This window comes from Pristis pectinata, chromosome 6 (assembly GCF_009764475.1).
Source record: "Pristis pectinata isolate sPriPec2 chromosome 6, sPriPec2.1.pri, whole genome shotgun sequence".
Lineage (NCBI taxonomy): Eukaryota > Metazoa > Chordata > Chondrichthyes > Rhinopristiformes > Pristidae > Pristis > Pristis pectinata.
This window is the reverse complement of record NC_067410.1, coordinates 18,157,518-18,180,808: the sequence shown is the minus strand read 5'-3', so window position 1 is coordinate 18,180,808 and position 23,291 is coordinate 18,157,518. Positions and strand designations below refer to the sequence as shown.

At 42.6% G+C, this 23,291-nt stretch overlaps 1 protein-coding gene across 2 annotated transcripts; it reads left to right on the top strand.

Moving 5' to 3' along the window:
* Positions 1 to 940: 940 nt before the first annotated feature.
* Positions 941 to 22,911, top strand: LOC127571559 (protein shisa-5-like). 2 transcript variants are annotated; one of them, XM_052018045.1, is made up of 5 exons: positions 941 to 1,129; positions 7,390 to 7,456; positions 12,777 to 12,892; positions 19,624 to 19,830; positions 21,542 to 22,911. In XM_052018045.1, the coding sequence occupies exons 1-5, from the start codon at positions 1,072 to 1,074 to the stop codon at positions 21,643 to 21,645; spliced, it is 552 nt and encodes a 183-aa protein (XP_051874005.1). In that variant the 5' UTR covers positions 941 to 1,071; the 3' UTR covers positions 21,646 to 22,911. The 2 variants fall into 2 exon arrangements, with proteins under 2 accessions (XP_051874005.1, XP_051874006.1); XM_052018046.1 differs by lacking the exon at positions 7,390 to 7,456 and having other exon boundaries at positions 962 to 1,129.
* Positions 22,912 to 23,291: the final 380 nt, after the last annotated feature.

Below are 23,291 nucleotides of genomic sequence, written 5' to 3'. Positions count from 1 at the left end.
GTAAGTAAGTTTTTGCAAGTACAAGTTTTGCTAGGCTTCCAGGAACATAGAACTGTACAGGCCCTTTGGTCCACAATGTTTTGCCAAACTAATTAAATTAATAATCAAATGCCCAACTAAACTAATCCCTTCTGCCTACTCAGTGCCCATATCCCTCCACTACCTGCACATTCATGTGCCTATCTAAGAGCCTCTTGAACGCCCCTATCATATTTGCCTCCGCTACCACCCCAGGCAGCACATTCCAGGCACCCACCGCTCTCTGTGTAAAAAACTTGCCCCGCACATCTCCTCTGAACTTACCCCCTCTCACCTTAAGTGTATGTCCTCTGATATTAGACATTTCAACCCTGGGAAAAAGATACTGGCTGTCTATTCTACCTCTGCCTCTCATAATCTTATAAACCTCTATCAGATCTGCCCTCAGCCTCTGCCACTCCGGAGAAAACAACGCAAGTTTCCAACCTCTCCTTATATCAATGCTCTTTACTCTAGGCAGCATCCTAGTTAACCTCTTCTGCACCCTTTCCAAAGCGTCCACATCCTTCCTGTAATGGGGCGACCAGAACTGAATGCAACACTCCAGATGCAGCCTAACTAGTGTTTTATAAAGCTGCAACATAACTTCCTGACTCTTGGACTCAGTTCCTCAACTAATAAAGGCAAGTTTGCCATACACCTTCTTTACCACCCTATCAACCTGCGTAGTTACTTTCTGGGAGCTTTTGATCTAGTTAACTTTTGATCTAGTTAGTGATGCATCACTTATAGTTTTATTAACTATCCAAACGTTGAGTTATATATACAAGTTAAACAATCTCCAGCAGGGGAGCAAAAGCTGTTTTATGACTGTCGTTTTCATCATTAAACGGACGAGGGCACTGTACCAGTTTTCCAACATGATTCTGTCATAAACAATTTCCCTACCAAACTGTAACTCATAGTAGCGTGCATTGGCCATAGTAACTTCCTCATTCTGCTCTTCTGAGTACACAAGGAGGAACACGTTTTAACTGAGGTCTGAAGCACAAGGCATAAACTTGAAAGAAAAAGTCTTGAATCTCAATAGAAATGATGGGCTTGCAGACCACATGTTTGCTGATTGTTTGCCTGGCAATTCAGTCTTCTGGTAAGTTTGGAAATAAATTTTATTCCTAACTTAAGAAATATATTGGAGCATTTACGGGGCAATTGTTGCAAAATTGTGGAATTTTATTTTTGTGCAAATTCTACAAACGCGATGTTCGGCCACTTAGTAATAGTTCTAGAGTAGGTTCAATACAATTCTTTAAAGAATCAAACAACCTTCCTCTGATTTTCTGAAATAATGTTGCAACTGAGAGTAAAATTGAGTTGTGCTGGGTAGCTCAGTACTAGTCTAGTTAATTAATTCAATTGTTAAATCTGTGTTGGCAAAGGTACAACGGTTTTACAAAACAAAATTGCTTTAAACTTTCTGAATTAATTATGAGACTTTAAACTTTCTGAATTAATTTGTAGAATACAAATTATGAGAGACTTTAAACTTTCTGAATTAATTTGTAGAATACAAATTTATCCCTTGATTTGGTTCCTTTTCCTTAGGGGACTTATTAGTTAGAATCACTTCGTATGTGAACGTTTTTTCATCTAACTTGCCTGTGGCTTAAACTCACAGAGTCTGCCCTGAGGAGGTCAGATCTCTACTCGTAACCTTTCGCACAAGTTATGATAAAGTTTACATCAAAGTGATTGGCATTTTTCCATCCTCAGCTGCTATTGAGGTTTCAAAAATCGTCACACTCCTCCTCTGACTGTCCCAAACCGCAAATGTAATCAACAACTTAGTATCTTTTTATATACTAACCCCTCATTTCAAATTTGTTTGTTAAAATATTAAATCCACGCAAACTTTTTAGAGTGTGGCTTAATGAGGTCCAATGTGGCACATTATTCCATTCCTACAAAAATCAGGATTCCGTTTGGGAGCCTTTTTTTTTAGCATCAACAAATACAGTAAAATTGAAATTTCCCACGTAATTGTGCTCCTGGAGTTAGTGACTGGCAATGTCGCGGGCAGGTTCTGGGTACTAAAAGCCTTTTTAGACCCTAAAATGGCAGAAAGGAAGCAGATGTGAGGTTCTGGATGAAAATGTGGGCAGGAGCAAACAGGGGATGATGTCTTTTCCATGGCTTAAGCAGGTGTTAATATTTACTTTACATATGCAAAGCTGAGACAATTAATGATGCATTCAGCCCATTATGTCTATCCCAGTCAAAAAAGAGCTACCCAGCCTAATGCAATTAACTATAGTCCTGCAGGTCATAATTTCTCAACTATACAACCGACTAGTTTGTAAAATATGATGAGGGTTTCTGCATCCATGACCCCTTCAGGCAGAGATCTCCAGACTGTTACAATTATTTTAATTCTATGCCACCTGACCCGCAACGGGAAATAGATTCTTCTTATTTACTCCACGTAGATGCTTCATTAATTTTTTCCACCTCAATTACATCCACCCTCAGCCTCCTTTGTTCCAACTCACCCCCCCCACCAGTTTGTAAATCCTTCTAAACAGCTAAAATTTCCCCAGTCCTTGCAACACTCCTGTAAAGAGAAAGGAATTGCTCCAGAGTCTTGGGATGGTTTTAAAATCAGTAGCAAAAGAGCATTTTCAGACTTACCCATCAAAGTCCCTATAATGTACCTGTTTTCCAGACTAACGATTGAATCCCAATGGAGAGGGCTGTGTTTCCAGCTTTACCCTCTGGCCTAATAAGCATCTCCATTCTCGACAATGTTTGGAAATTTGCAGGAAAATTCAGATCCTGCCACTTCTCTGCATAGATCATCAAGGCATGAAAACATTGTATTTGCCCAACCACTGTTCCAAAGGGCAGATCTTTTGCAAAGTCATGATTAGACTTAAAATTAGAGCCTACAGGGATAGTCAGCAAAATCCCCTAAAAGAACAGGGTTATGTTTTTGGAAACACAAGAAACTGCAGATGCTGGAAACAGGAGCAGGAAACAAACTGCTAAAGAAGTTCAGTGGATCATGCAGCATCTGTGGAGGCAAAGAGGAGGTTGAACATTCGGGATGAGACCATGCATCAGGACTGAGAATTTAGAGGGAAGGTAGCCAGTATAGAGAGGTAATAGAGGGGTGAGACAGGGGCTGGTAGGTGGAACCAGGTGAGGTGGAAGCTGATGGACAGATGTGCCAGGTGTGTGGGGGGAGGATGGGGGTGGAGTTTTGAGACAAAGGTGGGTGATAGGCAAGTCAAGTCAAATTTATTGCCACATGCACAAGTATGGTGAGGTACCGCTACAATGAAAAACTTACTTTCAGCAGCATGACAAGCACATAGGTACAGGCAACGCACAGAATATAAATTGTACATAAATTATACTGGAAACTACTGAGAACAGGTAGAAACAGGTAAGGAAAGAAAAATAGGCAGGAGGAACCAGTGGGGAGAGGGGAGATGAGATGGTAGAGACGGAGGCTGAAGGTGATAAATGGAACCAGATAAGGTAGGCATTATGGGCAGATAGAACCAGATGGGGAGGGGAGTGAATATAGGTAATGGGGGGGAGAAGGGATTTTGTCCTATTCTGCCCAGGGAAGCAGTAGAAGCTACCTCTTTAAATATATCTAAGACACAGTTGGATAGATTTTTGCATAGTAGGGGAATTAAGGGTTATGGGGAAAAGGCAGGTAGGTGGATCTGAGTCCACGGCCAGATCAGCCATGATTTTATTGAATGGCAGAGCAGATTTGACGGGCCAGATGGCCTTCTCCTGCTCCTATTTCTTATGTTCCATTGTTTTGACTTTTCTCAAACCTTATTGCACTCTCCTTTCTGTGGCTAACTTGAGAACAACCATAATTTCCATATCCTGTTCAACGTCTGGTTTGGATTTCAAAATCACATTTCCCGCATTATTAGGTGCCTACTTCCACTTCCTTTACACTGCCTACCTATGTCTCTCTCAGTCCACCTGGCACTCACACTCAACCATGATCTTCTCCAGATCTGATGGGTACTGATACCCTTATAGGACCAGCCACCGATCACCACCCCCCACCCTCCGATCACCAGCATCAAGCATCTCTTTACACGAATCCTATTTTATTCTGAGTCTTCGAACTGAAACGTTAATTCACTTTGTCATCCCAGAGAATGCAGCCTGACCTGCTGAGTATTTCCAGCATTTTCTGCTTTTGTTCCTATTTTTTATTCTACCCACATTCCCGTCAACTCTCCCCAGATTCTACTACACAGCCACACACTAGCAGCAATTTACAGTGGCCAATTGACCTACCAACTGGCATGAATTTGGGTTGTGGGAATAAACCAGAGCACCCAGAGGAAACCCATGCAGTTACAGGCAGAATGTGCAAACTCCACATGGACAACACTGGAGGTCAGGATTGAACCTGGGTCACTGGAGCTGTGAGACAGCAGCTCTACCAGCATTAGAGGCGTTGACTGAGTAAGAGCTCAAGCAGGAACAGAATCTGTGGTTCAGTGTGGATAGGGTATTCCCGGTACAGGACCTGGATTGGAAGGAGGATTTAGGAAGGGCTTCTAGGGGAAAATCAGGGTTGTGGCTTCAGGGAAGAATACAGTGTTGAGAGTGTGGAGGGAGATATTAATGTGGTTTAAAAGAAGCCGGCCACATGATTCATCGTTTCACATTTTTAGACTATCCCACTCCCCACCCCCCCCCACCAGATGACTGACACAGAAAACTTTGGCAATGTTTCTCAACTGTGTACTTTTCGGGAGACCATTCCTAACTGAAAAAAGGGACACTGCTTAGAAACTTGCTCAGTTGCTGAGAGGATCAAGTATCATCACTACTGCAGGAGCCAGTTACATGCTGTCCCCCACCCTGCCACCACCCCTTGCCAAAGGTCGGTATTGGTATTGATTTATTATTGTCACTTGTATCGCGGTACAGTGAAAAGCTTGTCTTACAAACCGATTGTACAGGTTAATTCATTACACGGTGCATTTACATTGAGTTAGTAGAAAGTGCATTGATGTAGTACAGGTAAAAACAGTAGCAGTACAGAGTAAAGTGTCACAGCTACAGAGAAAGTGCAGTGCAATAAGGTGCAAGGTCACAACAAGGTAGGTCGTGAGGTCATGGTCCGTCTCATTGTATAAGGGAACCATTCAATAGTCTTATCACAGTGGGGTAGAAGCTATCCTTAAGTCTGCTGGTACGTGCCATCAGGCACCTGTATCTTCTACCCGATGGAAGAGGAGAGAAGAGAGAATGTCCCGGGTGGGTGGGGTCTTTGATTATGCTGGCTGCTACACCAAGACAACGAGAGGTAAAGACAAGAGTCCAAGGAGGGGAGACTGGTATCCATGATGTGCTGGGCTGTGTCCATAACTTTCTGCAGCTTCTTGCAGTCCTGGGCAGAGCAGTTGCCGTACCAAGCCGTGATACATCCAGATCGGATGCTTTCTATGGTGCATCGGTAAAAGTTGGTGATAGTCAAAGGGGACAAACCAAATTTCTTTAGCCTCCTGAGGAAGTAGAGGCGCTGGTGAGTTGTCTTGGCCGTGGCATCTACGTGATTTGACCAGGACAGGCTGTTGGTGATGTTCACTCCCAGGAGCTTGAGCTCTCAACCCTCTCGACCTCAGCGCCGTTGATGTAGACAGGTGCATGTACACTGCCCCCGTTCCTGAAGTCAATGACCAGCTCTTTTGTTGACATTGAGGGAAAGGTGGTTGTCATGACACCATTCCACTAAGCTCTCTATCTCCTTCCTGTACTCCGATTCATCGCTGTTTGAGATACGGCCTACAACGGTGGTATCATCTGCAAACTTGTAGATGGAGTTAGAGCAGAATCTGGCCACACAGTCGTGAGTGTATAGGGAGTAGAGTAGAGTAGGGAGTAAGTAGGTTGATGTATGTCACACAGTTTGCCAGAAGCCTCAATCTGAAATAAAAACAGACAATGCTGGAAACAATGCTGGTCAGGCAGCATCTGTGGAAAGAGAAACAGAGTCAACATTTCAGGTCTGAGACACTTTTTCAGAACCTTAGCTGAGAGACTGGCAGGCCCATCAGTGGTGCCAATTATGACTGGAAGCTTTCTGCTGGAAAGATGTGGTTCAAACTCAGCCCCATAAAACTAATGACATGAATGACCTGGGACCCTTCATCAGCGTCGGACATCCAAAAATTAGACTGTAACTGAGCTTTCTACATAAGATCATATATAAAGATTAACCAGCCTGTATGTTACTGGCCTATCACTCCACCTACATCATAATTTACTCTGCAATATGTTGCAAAAAATATTTCCAATGAATAAACTGAACCCTGGGTGTACTAATCAAAGGTTTGCATTTAATTGGTGCCCTTCACAGGCGAAAGTCATCCTGAAACATTCACCCGATGAAGCAGTAATCACACACAAAGTGCTGAAGGAACTCAGCAGGTCAGGCAGCATCTATGGAGGAAAATATAAACAGTCGCTGTTTCGGGTCGAGACCCTTCATCAGGAGTCGGCTGTTCATTTCCCTCCATAGATGCTGCCTGACCTGCTGAGTTCCTCCAGCACTTTGTGTGTTTTGGTCCAGATTCCAGCATCTGCAGAACCTCTTGTGTCTCTGTGAAGCAGTAGTCACAGTTGCAATGTATAAAAGGCAACTGCTAATTTGCATAGAGCAAGCTACCACAAACAGCAATGTGATAATGGCCTGATAATCTGAGTTTTGTGATGTAAATTGAGGGTTAAACATTGAGCAGGACAGCAAGGATAAGTCCCCAGCATTTCTTCAAAGTAGTTCCATGGGATCTCATTTGTCAATCAGAATGAGCAGCCAGAACTCCAAATTAGGAGGTGCATGGATAGGGTGAATGCATTCAGTCTTTTTCCCAGAGTTGGGGAATCAAGAACTGGAGGGCATAGGTTTAAAGTGAGAGGTGAAAGATTTAAGAAGAACATGAGGCGCAACTTTTTTTTTTACACAAAGGGTGGTATCCATGTGGAATGAGCTGCCAGAGGAAGTGGTTGAGGTGGGTACAATAAAAACTTTTAAAAGCCAGTTGGACATGTACATAGAATGGAAAGGTTTAGAAGGTTATAGGCCAAACGCTGGCAAACGGGACTAGCTTGCATGGGGCACTTTGGTCAGCATGGACCAGTCAGGCCAAAGAACCTATTTCCATGCTATATGACTCTATATCCATAAAACTGCAACTCTGGGAGTTCAGCACCTCCCTAGCACTGCACTAGAACCTCAGGCTTAAAGCTAGAATGATCTGACTCAGCTTGGCTGCAAATTGCTGGTTTTATAATAGTGATTGTTGCTTAAGATCAATTTGATTAGATTTGAGATCTCTCTTCATCTCTACTTTACTTTGTTAGATGCAATTAACAACATAGAATGCACCTTCAGTTTCAGTGGAGTGAACTGCAGAGAGAACAACCCCATGTAAGTACTAATCAAATGTAGGGTTTGAATCCTCGTCTGATTTTAGGTGTTTTCCTCATGTTTTATGAGTTAAATGAGTTTTATGAGTTTCAGTGAATTGGACATAATCTTGAAAGTATTAGAATTAGATTAGAAATACATTATGACTAGGTAGTTTGACATACTTCGATTTTTTTTCTCTCTGAGTCTGGTCTGAATTGGTCCAGGTGAGGAAAATCAGATAAGGCTCACAAAGCAACACAACTCAGAGCTCTTTCAAATAGTTTATTTAAACCCAACCAAATGTCACACCACAAAGAGAATAATGTAAATAAAATCACTACAGATGATATTACACCTGAAGTTACATGAAATTACCAAAGGTATGATATGAAACGTTACAAGCTATTGCCCTCTAATATGACCTCCGTATGTTATACCTTACCATTCTCCCTACAGGTGGTCAATCCTGTTCCCAGTCGCCTTGCAAGCCACCTAAATGTTAATTATTCTCAAATTCTAAATGACTTGGAATTAATAATATGCCTTTAACAATGTGTTCATACAGGAGATGGCCACTAAATGGCTTCCTTGATCTCATCATGAAGGTTTCAATGAATGCCAATTAACATGAACATTCATCTATTGTCTTCCCCTGCATAGTTACAATGGTACAGAATCAGAATGTCCCACACCCAATGATTGGCTTTGATGGCCTTAAAATACTAGTGGAAGTTGAATTGTGAATAGGTTTTATTTGCTGAAGACTGGTTCTCATTTTAATCAATATTTGCTATCCATATAATTTCATAACTCCAGAATAATCTCTAACACTCATATGCCCTCTAACTCTCTTACTCCTTATCCTAAATCTATGTCCTTGAGATTTTTTTCTACTTCTGATATGTGGAAAAGTTTCATGCAGTCTACCCTAACCTATAACTCTCATAATTTTATAGACCTCAAATATATCCCCTCTTAACTTCCTCTGTTCCAGGGAAAACCGGCCTCGTCTCCCCAGTCTCTCCTCGTAACCAAAATGCTCCATCCCAGGCAACATCCTCGTGAAACTCCTCTGCACTCTCTCCAGCATTATCACATCTTTCCCATAGTGTGGTGACTGCACACAGTACTCTAGCTGATGCCTGACCAATGTTTTATAAAGTTGGAGCTTAACCTCCCTGCTCTTGTATTCAGTGCCCCAATTAATGAAGGCCAGTATTCCATGTACCTTCTTAACCACGTTATCTACTAGCACTTCCACTATACCTTTGATGCCTTCATCCAAATCATATATATCAATTGTAAAAGCTGAGGGCCTAGCACCAATCCCTGTGGGACACTACTCCTCTTGGTAGCATCTCCCATTTTGAAGATTTATTGAATCTTTCTTATATCCCTACTATGGCAAGAATATCCTTCCTTAGGAAAGGAGACCAAATGTATACATGGAATCTAACTGAGGTCTTAAGTGGGCCTTATGTAATTTCATTAGGAAGACAAGATATCTTTACTCCAATCCTCTTGAAAGAAAGGCCAACAACTGCCTGCCTTTCCAATTGCTCGTTGAACCAATATATTAACTCTCAGTGATTCATGTACAAGGACACCCAGGTCCTTCTGAATGTCAGCACTCTTCAAAGTCTTACTGTTCCAAAAACTTTGTTTTTTCTACCAAAGTTTATGACCTCAAACTTTTCCACATTACATTCTATCTGCCATTTGCTTGTCCTGTCTATAACCCTCAAAGTCCCTCTGCATGCTCCTTACAACTCACATTCGCACCCAGCTTTGTTTCATCAGCAAACTTGGATATGTTACACTTGGTCACCTCATTCAAATTGATTGCAAACGTCTGGGTTCCCAGTGCCAATCCCTGTGACACTCCACTAGTCACAGACTCCCAAGACAGAACCATTTAGTCTCTAACTTCTGTTAACTCTACCCCTTCTTTTTCTTCCCCCCCCCCCCTTTGTCTTCCCTTATTCCTGTGGCTCCCTACTCCCACCTTGATGACCTGCCCATCTCCTCTCCCCTCCTCCATCCTTTATTCCATGGTCCACTGCCCTCTCCTACTGAATTCCTTCTTCTTCACCCCTTTGCCTCTTCTACCTACCATCTCTTAGTTTATTACATTTTACCGCCCCCCCCCCACCCACCTACCTTCCCCCACTCACCTGGGACTTGCCTATCACCTGAACTCACCTATCCCTTGGCTGCGTGTGCTCCTTGCCTTCCCCCCAACTTCGTATTCTGGCTTCTGCCCTCTTCCTTTCCAGTCCTGATGAAGGGTCTCAGCTCAAAACATCGATTGTTTATTTCCCTCCATGGATGCTGCCTGACCTGCTGAGTTCCTCCAGCACTTTTTGTGTATTGCTCCATTTATTCTGGCTTTCTGTTTTCAGTATGTTGGATTAGGGTCCAGTTTGTTATTCTCAATGTGTTTTTCCTTGTAGTTATAGCTTTCTTTACACTTGCTTGTATGTTTGTCTGTAAACTTTTAGGAACTTGTAGTACATTTGGTTTTATACTCCTATAGTTTCTTTGTCTGCAAAGCTGAAGTGTGACTCAGTACCTGTTAACAGGTTTCTTATCTAAACCGTTTCAGATCAGTTTGCAGTACATGTGCTGAAGTTGCTTTGTTACTTTTTTACATACCTTGCTTGCTGGTACAGACTGACCCTGTCTGACCTGTACTATAATGAACATCTAATAAAGTGACTGAAACCATAAGATTTGCACCTCATTCTTGACTTCCCCAACATCATCTCCAGACCTAACAAGTACATGAACCAATCCTTGGTCAAAGCTAGTATATTATCACCAAATCCATATGTCCTACTTTTGTTGAATAACATCTTATGTGGGATTTCATCAAAGGTCTTCTGTAAGTCAAAATAGAACACATTCACCAGTTCCCCTTCATCAGTTCTGCGCATTACAACCTCAAAAAACTCTCAAAGATTATTCAAACACAATTTCTCTTTCATAAATCCATGCCTACTGCCCAATCCTATTATTATTTCCTGAGTGCCCTGTTATCACCAACTGCTGTCAGGCTGACTGGTCTGTAATCTCCATTGGCTATCTCCCTCCTTTCTCAGATACTAGCGCCTTTACAATTTGTGGGGACTATTCTGGAATCTGTGCAATTTTGGAAGATGACAAATCTATTATCTCCATGGCCACTTCCTTCCAAACTTTGGGATACAGGTTATTGGATCCTGAGATTTTTTTTGAGCTCGCTGGGCAACACAGTCGGCATGGACGAGTTGAACTAAAGGGCCTGTTTCCATCTGTATGACTCTATGACTCTATTTAATGGTCTTTCACTCCCATTATTTTCTCCAGTATTTTTTCTTCTCATGCTTATTTCCTTCAGTTCCTCTTTATATGGGACAATCATAAATAATTCCAAGAAAATGCTTCTAAACTGCACTGATTTGACCCAATACTTTTAACATACTTCCTTTTCATAAAAAACCTTAGTTACTTAATAACGCTAATATGTAATGCTGAAACACATTAACAACTAAGATACAAAGCTGAACATCAATAATTAGGATGTAAGTAAATCGGTACATCGACAAAGGCATTTTATAATGTCATCAATATATGAAGCATTTCTACATGCAGTTTAAAAGTTACAAGGCACATCCAGCAGAAAATGAGAAACAAAAAGAACTCAGTATTCATTTGTACGTCATGCAGGATATGCTGAAGCATTTTACAGAATAGGTTAGAAAAATTTCCCATAACTTCGAAGATCATATAACTTAACATGCTAGACTGGAAATTCATACAAATTCTTCACGTTTGTCACTTAACTATTTTATTAATCTACGTTAATAAACCAGGCATTTTGAGATCTTGTCTACATTTCTCTCTACATGACTATGCTTCCTGTCAAAATATTGTGTAATATTGTTATAACCAAGTGTATTCGTAGGTGCTGAATGAGATAATTTTTAAAATTCCATCATCTAACTCATCTCACTCTCTCACACACACACACACACACACACACACACACACACACACACACACACACACACACACACACACACACACACACACACACACACACACACACGAAAGAGAAGGCAAACAACAATGCTCCCATCCAAAGCTCCTCAATTTCTCCTCCCCCCACTTCCCATCTGTGTGCAAGAGAGGGAGAGAGGAAAGGAGGAAAAATGCAAATGAGCCCCCAAAGCGCTTCAGCTACTTTCTAGCACTTACTTCCCTTCTGCTTGAGGAGGGTTTGATGGACACTCACAGCAAGGATTCCCTTCAGACAGTACCCCCTGCTGTTGAAAACGAATCCATTTGTTCGAATAAAGTCATCCTCCTGCTGTGGAAGGTGCTTTACTGCAGAGGGAATATTGATCCTTTACCGTTGGTCTGGAAATATTAAGGTTCAGCTGAAATGAAGGATTACAGTATCATTAAGTTTCATCCTATATTCCAGTCCCTCCCTGTTGAAATCATAGTTACACCCCTTCCCAATCAGCAGCCTTCCTTTTAAAATGGTCAGAAAATTCTTCAAGCTCACTTACAGGTCTGTAATAGGGCAAGTGCTGGAAAGAAAAGTTATCCTCTCCAAGGCCATAGGCACTCTGAAGCGATGTGTCCCCTAGAGCCAGTACACCACTTGTCTAGAGGTGCGCTCCAGCATAATCCAGCGAGAGTTTCCACGACCATCATTGCCTTCAGTGTCCTGCCCCGCAGAAGGGCCCAACCCAGCAAGCCAGACACAGAGGACGACATGAAGGTCCAACAGTATGTGCGGTGAGAAGACCCCTAGGAGGATGAAGCAGCAGGGCTCATCCAAGTCAATTATAAAAGCTCCCTGACAGCAGCTCATCCAGCAATGCTTAAGTCTTAAGTTCCTTTGGACCAACCATCCCTTTACTTCATGTTAAGTTGAGTTTATTGTCATGTGCACAGTGAGGTACAGGTACAATGAAAAACTTGCTTGCAGCAGCATCACAGCACGTAGGTTCAGACAACACACAAAACCTAAACTGTACATAAAATATACATGAATTATTTAAGACAGTGAAGAGAAAGAAAAGACTGCAAAACAAGACATCAGTGCAAAAAAAAACAATCAGAGACAAGTCCATGGGAGTGCAAGAGGTGGTCTGTAGTGTTCCGTTGCTGAGGTAGGATTAGGGTCATACAGGTCAATCCAAGGACTTTATCCTTAATGTTGCTCTCAACCGAGAAACAAAACCATGGGAATTTACATACCCACACCTTTCCAATCCCAATGTCCGCAACAACTTTTCAGTCTTTTTTCATATTTTAATACATCTTCCCTTCTGTTTTCCATCAGTCAAAAGATATTAATTGGAGTTGGAGTGGTCCTTTCTGTCATAGTGGTTGGTGCAGTCCTGTCCTGCTGCTGCTGTGGTTGCTGTGCCTGTTGCCGATCTGAACCACGCCATTCCAGTGAGTAACTGCATGATGTAAAGGAACAAATGTGATTAAAGTCGCTTAAAATTCAATGGGGTATCTGCCCAGCTCCCACTGAAAATGGCTGTTGCAGAGAAGTTAAGGACAAAATCTTGACTTGAGCCACTGTTCAGCCAGTGGGTGTCTTTCTTTCAAGGTTTGAGCTTGGTTATTTGATAATGTAGGATACAACTCCACTTCCATGTGTTAATGAACAGGCTGCACCCAGATACCTTCCTTCCACTGTTACTAAACGTTGAGGGTTGAGTCTTAAAGGGACCTGGCCAGTTTCTCAGAAAACTTATGAATGCTTCTTCTGAAGAAAACATGTTTTTGTTTATCAAGCAAAGCACTTTACAGCTAATGAAGTATTTTGGACGTCACTGCTGTGATGTAGGAAAAAGAGCAGCCAATTTGCAGACAGCAAGCACCACAAACAGCAATGTGATCATGGCCTTGTATTTGCAGTCGGCAAAGAAAAATCACATTTGCATTGATGACACCCCGTCTGGGAGCTTGCTGAGAAGTCAGTTAGATTGATCGCAGAAGGACCCTACATTCTGACGGACCTTTCCATGACATGTGCTGTTTTGTGTTAGTTGGGGGGAGGGGGAGAGGCAGAACCAGCCCTAACCACAAAACAGCTAGAAAAACATTGATAGCTGTTCCAGCTGTCAAAAGCTATGTCACATTCAGAAAAATTCAAAAACAATTAACAAATATCAGAATGATTCAATTTGATAGCAAAGGCTTCAATAATTTTAATGTATTTCAGAAGCAAAGGCAGCAAATGCTGGAAATGCTTGGCAGGTCAGAGAGGAAGAAACAAAGTTAACGTTTCAGGATGATGAACTTCCATTAGAAAATCCATTTACTGTTTCCATTCATCTCGCCCACTTCCAGCCCTTCCCTCTCTTATTTCAGGGTTTTGGTGTCTTATGATATTTGTAATCTGGAGGAGACAACCTTAAATTCCTGTTTCTGACACACTGTCATCCCGAAAGCCTCAAGTCTTACCTGTGGCTTCAGAACAAATGGGAAACTGGTGCTCCTTGCTAGTCTCTGACATCAACACCTCTCCACATGACCCCGAGGAAAAGATCATACTGTGGCAACAGCATGCGTGCATCATTGATTACTTCCAGCTACTCCAGAGTTGAGTCATAGTTGGGGGGGTGGGGTGCAGCCATGAGGGAACATTCAAAAACTCAAGATATATGTACAGAAACTGAACTGCAGGAGGCAATGAACCAATGAACACTAACAAAGCTCTGGGATACAATGTATGTTAGCCAGTTGCCGGAATATAACAGAAAGGAATAATCTAAACTACACCAGCCTATTATAAACAATATAGTTCTCTAAGCTGCTATCCAATTGATTCAAATGAGCTCCAGCTTTTGTACAGAATGTAGATCTGTACAACAATAGGGAAATATGCCTATTATTTACGCTTGAATGTCACGTCATCTTAAATCTCTTCAGACTGCCAGAAGATTGGCCCAGATGAATAGTTAGTTGTGTCACTACTTGATACATCAATACTGAAATGATCATAGCGAGTGTCACCTGCTGTTTCTTTGATCTCATTACCAATACAACACAGTACAGATAGAAGCAGTGCAGAGGATTCTGTTAGCAACCAGGAGGAACGATAAGCTGCTCTATTGTAAAGAAGCTGTAGCAAGAAGGTTTAATCTTAACACTTTGTGATCTTCTATAAATATGTTGGCCTAGAAGATCTGTTGCCAAAGAGTGCACTGGACAGGCATTTCAGCAGGGTGCCAATAACTGTTTCAGTCAATGGACTCTGCTGCAAAATTGACTAATGTGTGTTCCAGAATCAGTAATACTCAGGCCAGGTCTGTGGTGGACAGGGCTCAAGCTGGTGGCCGGAGACCCCATCGGCTCTGTGCTGTGACTGGTGGGGTGGGACCCTCGGAGAGGTGTTAGGGGCCTTCTTCCTTGAGTCAGGGGCAGGGGAGCAGCGTCACGGTGTTCAGAGAGGGAAAGACTTCAGATGTCATAAAAACCCGGCAGGTTCACTGATGTAACTTAAGGAAGGAAATTTGTCTGAAGCCTTCATCCCCTTCCCAAGTATCAAGCCCCTCATCCCCTCCCCACACGACTTGAGCCCTCATCCCATCCACCACGTCTGGAATACCTTATCCCCTTCTGAGTCTCGAACCTGTCATTTCCTTCTATCCCATCTCAATTTCCTTGCCCCCTCCCTAATTCTTTACTCCCTTTTCCCTCCCCAAGTTTTGTGTCCCTTGACCCCTCCCCAAGTCTCAACCCCTTGCCTTCTCCCTCTCCTGTCTGACTGATTGTGACCCCAGCCACACCAGTGTGGTTGACCCTAAACTGTTCTCTGAATTGCCCTGGCAAGCCACTCAGCTAAGGAGTAATGAGGGATGGACAATAAAACCTGGCCTTGCCAGCAACACCCACATCCTGTGGACAAAGAAACAAGGGGAAAAAAACTTCTGTTGGAATTGCCTTCTCAAACTTACTGCTAGGATGTATGCAGTTACATTACATTAAAAAATAAAATGACAGCGGTTTCAGAATGTCCCAGTGTAACAGTGGGATGTGCCCCCACATCTCCAATGATGGTTAGTGGCAGCTGCTATGAATTTAACTGCAAGAGATGGATACCTTGAAACAGAAACTAGTAAAGGATGAAGGATCAATCCATGGGCAGGATAGATTCATCGGTGTAGTAAAGGTGAAGATCCTTTCACCATCCTAGCGTGTACAGGATACTGAGGTTGGGATTATTTGGGAAATACTGGATGAATAAATTAGAGTGGCAGAATGAAATTGTTCACCAATTGTAATCATTTCACCCCCCCCCCCATATATTGGCCTTGCCCTTTTCCTATCTTCAGTCCTGAAGAAGGGTCCTGACCTGAAACGTTGACCATCTATTTTTCTCCACGGATACTGCCTGGCCTGCTGAGTTCCTGTGGCATCTTGTTTTTTCATTTAGATTCCAGCATCTGCAGTCCTTTGTTTCTCCAATTGTAATCCGGTTATCGTACACCTTTCTAGCTTCTTCTTTTCCACAGAAGAATTTTCTGTGTAAAATGTTTTCTTCATAATTTTGTATATTGCAACTTCCATACTTTGTGATCCACTCCCTCCCTAATAGCAACATCTCAAGGACTGCAATGGTAGGCAGTCACCACCAATGTTACAGTCACCACCAATGGTAGGCAGCTGACCACCAACAGTAAACTGTCACCACCAATGGTAGTCAGTCACCACCAACGATAGACTCCACTACCTTCTCACGGGCAATTAGGGATGGGCAATCAAATACTGGCTCTGCTGTGAAGCCCACATCCCTTGAATGTTTTTAAAACTGTTGATCTGATGGACAGATGCTTGCATGAATAAGTTGCCTGCACGTCTGCACTGTTCACAGTTTCAAAGACCTTTTTCCAGATTTCCCTTATTTATGGCAACTAACAATATAAAAGGAATCAAGCAAGGTACCTCCATTTGGAAAAGAGATATAAGGCCTTTCCTTGGCACCTTGTTCATTCCAAGTACATTGACAAGCCAGGCTCAACTCTTGAAAGAGACCTGGACTTGTAATGGAGCACTCCACATTGTCAGATATCCAGAATCTGCATGGGAATAAGAGATAAGATATCTTTATTAGTCACATGTACATCGAAACACAGTGAAATACATCTTTTGCGTAGAGTGTTTTGGGGCAGCGCACAAGTGTCACCATGCTTCTGTCGCCAACATAGCATGCCCACAACTTCCTAACCTGTACACCTTTTGGAATGTGAGAAGAAACCGGAGGACCTGGGGGAAACCTACACAGACACGGGGAGAATGTAGAAACTCTTTACAGACAGCGGCTAGAATTGAACCCGGGTCGCTGGTGCTGTAACAACGTTACGCTAACCGCTACACTACTGTGCCTGCAGGAAATGATTAGGAATGTTTTTCATGTAGAGAGTTTGAGGTTTTTGCTGCCTATCAAGTGATAAAGTGCCTTCTGCTATTGCTCAGTGTGTCCTCAAACACTTCTATGTCCCTGAAAGGGGAAAGTCATTTTAAACTGACGTGCATCAGAACTTCTTCTCACAGAGGGTGGTGAATCTCCAGAATTCGCTATGCGAGGGGGTTGTGGAGTACAGACCATTGGAGGTATTTAAAATGGAAGTAGATACATTCAGAAGAACTGAGTGCTACGGAGAACAGGCACAGAAGATCTTCTCTTAGGGTATGAGACAGGGCAGGTAACAGAAGTGTGTGGAGGGGAACACTTTGGATCCAGTGATCATAATTCCATTAGTTGTAAGATAATCATGGAGAAGGTCCTTGGGTTGAAATTCTAAATTGGAGTAAGGCCAACTTTGATGGCATCAGAAGGGATCTGGCAGGCGTGGATTGGGATAGGTTGTTTTCCGGTGAAGAGATGCTTGATAAATGGGAGGCTTTCAAAAGTGAAATACTGAGAGTACAGAGTCTGTATATTCCTGTTAAAATAAAAGGCAAGGCTAACAGATTTAGGGAACTTCAGTTATGGAGGGATATTGAGGCCCTGGTACAGAAAAAGTTGGTGCATATCAGGTATAGGCAGTTAGGATCAAATGAGGCACTTGAGGAGTATAAGAAATGCAAGAGAACACTTAAGAGAGAAATCAGGAGGGCTAAAAGAGGACATGAGGTTGCTCTGGCAGACAAGGTGAAAGAGAATCCCAAGGGTTTCTGGAGCTGTATTAAGAGCAAAGGGCTAACAAGGGACAAAATTGGTCCTTTTGAAGATCAGCGTGGTCATCTATGCATGGAGCCAAAAGAGATGGGGGAGATCTTTAAATTTTTTTGCATCTGTATTTACTCTGGAGACAGACACAGAATATAGAAATGAGGCAAAAGAGTAGTGAGGTCATGGACCGTCTCCGGATTATGGAAGAGGAGGTGCTGGCTGTCTTTAAGCAAATTAAGGTGCATAAATCCCCAGGGCCTGACAAGGTGTCCCCTTGGACCTAGTGGGAAATTGCAGGGGCCCTGGCAGAGATATTTAAAACGTCCTTAGTCATGGGTGAGGTGCCAGAGGACTGGAGGATAGCTAATGTCCCATTGTTCAAGAAAGGCTCTAAGAATGAACTAGGAAATTATAGGGCTGTGAGCCTGACATTGGTCGTGGGGAAATTATTGGAAGGTATTCTAAGGGACAGGATATATAAGTATTTGGATAGACAGGGCCTGATTAGGGGTAGTCAACATGGCTTTGTGCGTGGTAGGTCATGTATAACCAATCTTATGGAGTTTTTTGAGGGGGTTACCAAGAAGGTCGATGAGGGAAAGGCAGTGGACATTGTCTACATGGACTTCAGCAAGGCCTTTGACAAAGTCCCGCATGGGAGACTGGTCCAGAAGGTTAAGTCACTTGGCAGCCAGGACGAAGTAGTCAATTGGATTCAATGTTGGCTTAGCAAGAGAAGCCAGAGAATGGTAGTAGATGGTTGTCTCTCTGGCTGGAAGCCTGTAACTAGTGGTGTGCTGCAGGGATCAGTGCTGGGTCTGTTGTTGTTTATCATCTATATTAATGATTTAGATGATAATTTGGTAAACTGGATCAGCAAATTTGCAGATGACACCAAGATTGGAGGTGTAGTGGACAGCGAGGAAGGCTATCAAAGCTTGCAACGTGATTTTGACCAGCTAGGAAAATGGGCTGTAAAATGGCAGATAGAATTTAATGCAGGTAAGTGTGAGGTGTTGCACTTTAGGAGGACAAACCAGGGTAAGACACAGTGAATGGTAGGGGTCTCAGGTGTGCGGTAGAACAAAGGGACCTGGGAATACAGATCCATAATTCCTTGAAAGTGGCATCACAGGTTGCACATTGGCCTTCATAAATCAAGGCATTGAGTACAGGAGTTGGGATGTTATGTTGAAGTTGTACAAGACGTTGGTGAGGCTGAATTTAGAGTACGGTGTGCCCTACCTACAGGAAAGATATCAATAAGCTTGAAAGAGTGCAGAGAACATTCACAAGGATGTTGCTGGGACTTGAGGACCTGAGCTACAGGGAAAGGTTGATTAGATTAGGACTTTATTCCCTGGAGCACAGAAGAATGAAGGGAGATCTTATAGAAGTTTACAAAATTATGAGGGGTATAGATAGGGTAAATGCATGCAGGCTTTTTCCCCTCAGGTTGGGTGAGACTACAATTAGAGGTCATAGGTTTAGGGTGAAAGGTGAAATATTTAAGGGAATTCTGAGGGGAAACCTTCACTCAGAGGGTGGTGTGAGTGTGGAACGAGCTGCCAGCAGAAGTGGTAGATGCAGGTTCAATTATAACATTTAAGAGAAGTTTGGACAGGTACATGGATGGGAGGGGTTTGAAGGGATATGATCCAGGTACAGGAAGATGGGACTTGGCAGAAGATCTGGTCAGCATGGATTAAATGGGCTGAAGGGCCTGTTTCTGTGCTGTAGTATACTTTGACTCTATGATCGTATTGAATAGGGTAGGCTTGAGGGGTCAAGTGGTCTACTCCTGTTCCTATTTACTTATGTGCTGATGTTGTAAAATATATGGCTCTTAAAATTATCCATAATGTCTAATTAAGAGAGAAATCAAGATTATGCTTGCATATTGTAAACAAACATTGTTAGAAATCTTTGAATTAGATGTAGTTCCTTTTGCTTAATTAACAATGCTCTCCTCTGGTATCTCCTCTTGTTCCTTAAGCTGTTCTGAACACATCAGCCACCACTGTGGTGCCAGTAAACTATGCACAACCTATCCAGACGTATCCAGTCTGCCAGGGGTACCAACCTGTGCCTGCTCATCTACCTCCTGGACACCTGCCTATGACTGCAGCTCCTTACTCTAATCCTTATACACCGGCAAATCAAAATCAAGGACAACCACCGTCATACCAAGAAGCTGCATCTGGTAAATAAACTTTGCATAACAAGGTCTGCATTGATGTTTTTTGGATCTACTCACAAAGTGGAGAAACCACAAATAAAAAAATGTGCTTTGTTGTGTGGGGAAAGTCTTAAAACCTCCTAGATATTAGTTTATATAGAATTTATTCATGTATTGGTTCCAAGTCACATTTTTTAATATCCTGAATCCCACATCTTTTCCCCTATATTGTGACTGCTATTGATAAGTTATTAGCAATGTAACACACCCCACAAAGTTGATTAAAAGGGAGAAGATGAGGAATTTCAATGAATACTAATTTGAAATGTAGAGTACATGTATGCACAGGTGCAATGAAATACTTGCAGCAGCATCACAGGCACATAGCATCAGGCAGCACTCGAAAAATATCAATTAAACATAAAATTATACACAATTTTTACAAGAAAGAACACAGAACAAAAAAAAGTCCAAAGTGATAAAACTGTTGCTATACTGAGGTATTGATTAAGGTTGTGCAGGTTAGTTCAAGAACCAAATGGTTGAAGGGAAGTAGCTGTCCTTGAACCTGGTGGTTTGGGACTTCAGGCTTCTGTACCCCCTGCCCGATGGTAGCTGCGAGAAGATGGCATGGCCCAGATGGTGGGGCTCTTTGATAATAGATGTTGCCTTCTTAAGGCAGAGCCTTATGTAGATACTATCAATAGTGGGGAGGGGTGTGCCCATGGGTTGAGTCCACTGCTCTCTGCATCTTCTTAATTTCCCACACTTACTCAGCAAAATATAAGAGTGAATTAACTTCTGAACATATATCTGGGCATGGCTGTTAGCATGTAATCTAATTGTGGCTGGATGCATGTGTCCTTTTGGGAGTCTTTGGGAGCACTGGGACAACAGGCAGTGGACAAAATTCTGGCACCCTGAGAGACAGTGCACTGAAATATTCACCCACACTTATGCCGGCTTCCCATTGAGTGAAGGTGGCAACCACCATTGTGGGCGGTGGGGCAGGGAAGCCCATTACTGAAGATGGAAGGGGCTGGGGTATTGGTGAGCCAGTCTGGATTTGTGCAGTCTGGTGCTACCCCACTCAACATCTACTGAAGAACCCTCAAGGACCAACATAAACTCAAATTCAGAGACACAAGAGATTCTGCAAATGCTGGAATCTGGAGCAAGACACACACAAAATGCTGGAGGAACTCAGCAGGTCAGGCAGCATCTATGGAGAGAAATAAACAGTCGATATTTCGGGTCGAGACCCTTCATCAGAACTGGGCAGAAGCTGGAATAAGAAGGGAGGGGGAGGAGTACATGCAGGCAGGTGATAGGTGAGTCCAGGTGATGGGGGAAGGTAGGAGGGTGGGAGAGGGGGGAGATGTAAAGCTGAGAGGTGATAGGTAGAAGAGGCAAAAGGCTGAAGAAGAAGGAATCTGGTAGGAGAGGGCAGTGCACCATGGAATAAAGGGAAGGAGGTAGGGGATAGATGGGCAGGTCATGAGGGCAGGGGAAGGGATGGGCAGGTCCTTAGTTTACACTTATTTTCCATGAGATAACATGGCCTGAAAGCATGATTTAAAATAAGGCTTTGATTGGTTCAATATACAGTGAAGGATTTGGAGTAAGTTGAATCCTTTCACTTTTGCATGCAAACTTAAATAGCACAGCAACTTTACAGCCTATTTTGACCATCATCCAATGCTAACAATAATTTACTTTTCTTCTATTGTTATAGCTGAACAACCTTTATGTCACACTATGGGGCATCCTTCATACATTTCTGCCAGAACTGCTAATGATAATCCAACCTTTGTCGACGTAGTGCAACCCGGAATGTGAAAATACCACCAGCTACACACTAAAATCCTTCTGTTTGCTTTCATTCTTCGCAATAGTTTTCTACTAGGTGACCTAGGGTGTGTGCGTGGTGGGAGGTTTTGGTGAAAATCTAAACAGATGAACGTGCCAGAAGCAGTTGGGGGAAAATATAGTCAGAAAAAAGTCTTTATAAGTTACCCAGTTGAACAAATTTGCCTGTCTCTGCCATGTAGTTCCAAAATCCATTACAAGTAAGCAGAAGTATTTTCCTACTAGTTTCCAGACTGAAGCAAAGGTCTTCGGTCCTTAGCACCAACTGTGTTCCTTCAGGGACCTTCGTTCATTTTGTTTGTTATCCTTAGACTTGGCTGTTTCAAAGTACTCCTGGCCAACCTCCAACCACACAGCCTCCATGAAGTTGAGCATCTGTAACTCTGGTGACTCAAACCTAAACTTCTCATCCTTGGTTTCAAATCCCCTGGGCTCTTCTTTTCCCTGCATCTGTGGCTTCCTCCAGCCCTTCTTTGACATTTCCACTTCCCTTCAATTCTAGCCTCTTGAATTTACTTGCTGCATCATTTCAGGACTGGGCCTGACCACTTCGACTTGACCATCTTTCTCTTTTTCCTTTTTTAAAATGCTCCTTAAAATCCACCTCCTTAGCCATACTTTTGGTCAGCTGCCCTATTGCCTCTTTACGTGCAATGAAAATGCAATAGCAGAGCAAACCAAAGAACTTGGAGCTGAGAAGTCACAGACCATTCCTCTGACATGTACATATGTAGGCAATGGGCCTACTAAATTAATTAAGGGAAGACTTCAACACACAAAGGAACTGAGGTAAAGGAATGATTTATTTGGACAAATGAATGGTAAAAATTTCCACCTTATTTTCAAGCTACCATGTTAATTTTCCAATAATAAGGCTTTTTACCTTCCTTATAAGTCTTTATTTCAATGTGAATATTGCTTGCCATTTCCTAGCTTTTTGACATGCCACAAGCAAAGGAAATTGTGGCGCGTTTAGGATAAGTGAGTAAACTGGATTTAGTCTGTGAGCTTCAGTGACAGAGTGGTGACACTATATATGTTGCTTTAGTTTACATGATTTTATTTTTGTTCTTGCAAATTTAAAGTCTGTTCTGGAAACTGATTTTTTTCAGATTTATGCTTTTTCAATAAACTTGTTACTTTATTTTTATTCAGACCTTGTTTTGTACTTTGGGTTTTGTAATGTTTTCCAGAGCTGATTTGCTTGTGAATGATATTAAAACACAGAACAAATAACTTTCGTGTGGCAATTAATAATCTTGAGAAACATTTGTAATATTTGTGATAGGGGACTCTATAGTTTGGGGGGGCAGACAGGCGATTCTGTGGACGCAGGAAAGAAACTCGGAAGGTAGTTTGCCTCCCAGGTGCCAGGGTCCGGGATGTTTCAGGTTGTGTCCAAGATATCCTGCAGAGGGAGGGAGAACAGCCAGAGGTCATGGTACATATTGGTACCAATGACATAGGTAGGAAAAGGGATGAGGTCCTGAAAAAAGACTATAGGGAGCTGGGAAGGAAGCTGAGAAGCAGGACCTCAAAGGTAGTAATTTCAGGATTACTGCCTGTGCCATGCGACAGTGAGTATAGGAATAGAATGAGGTGGAGGATAAATGTGT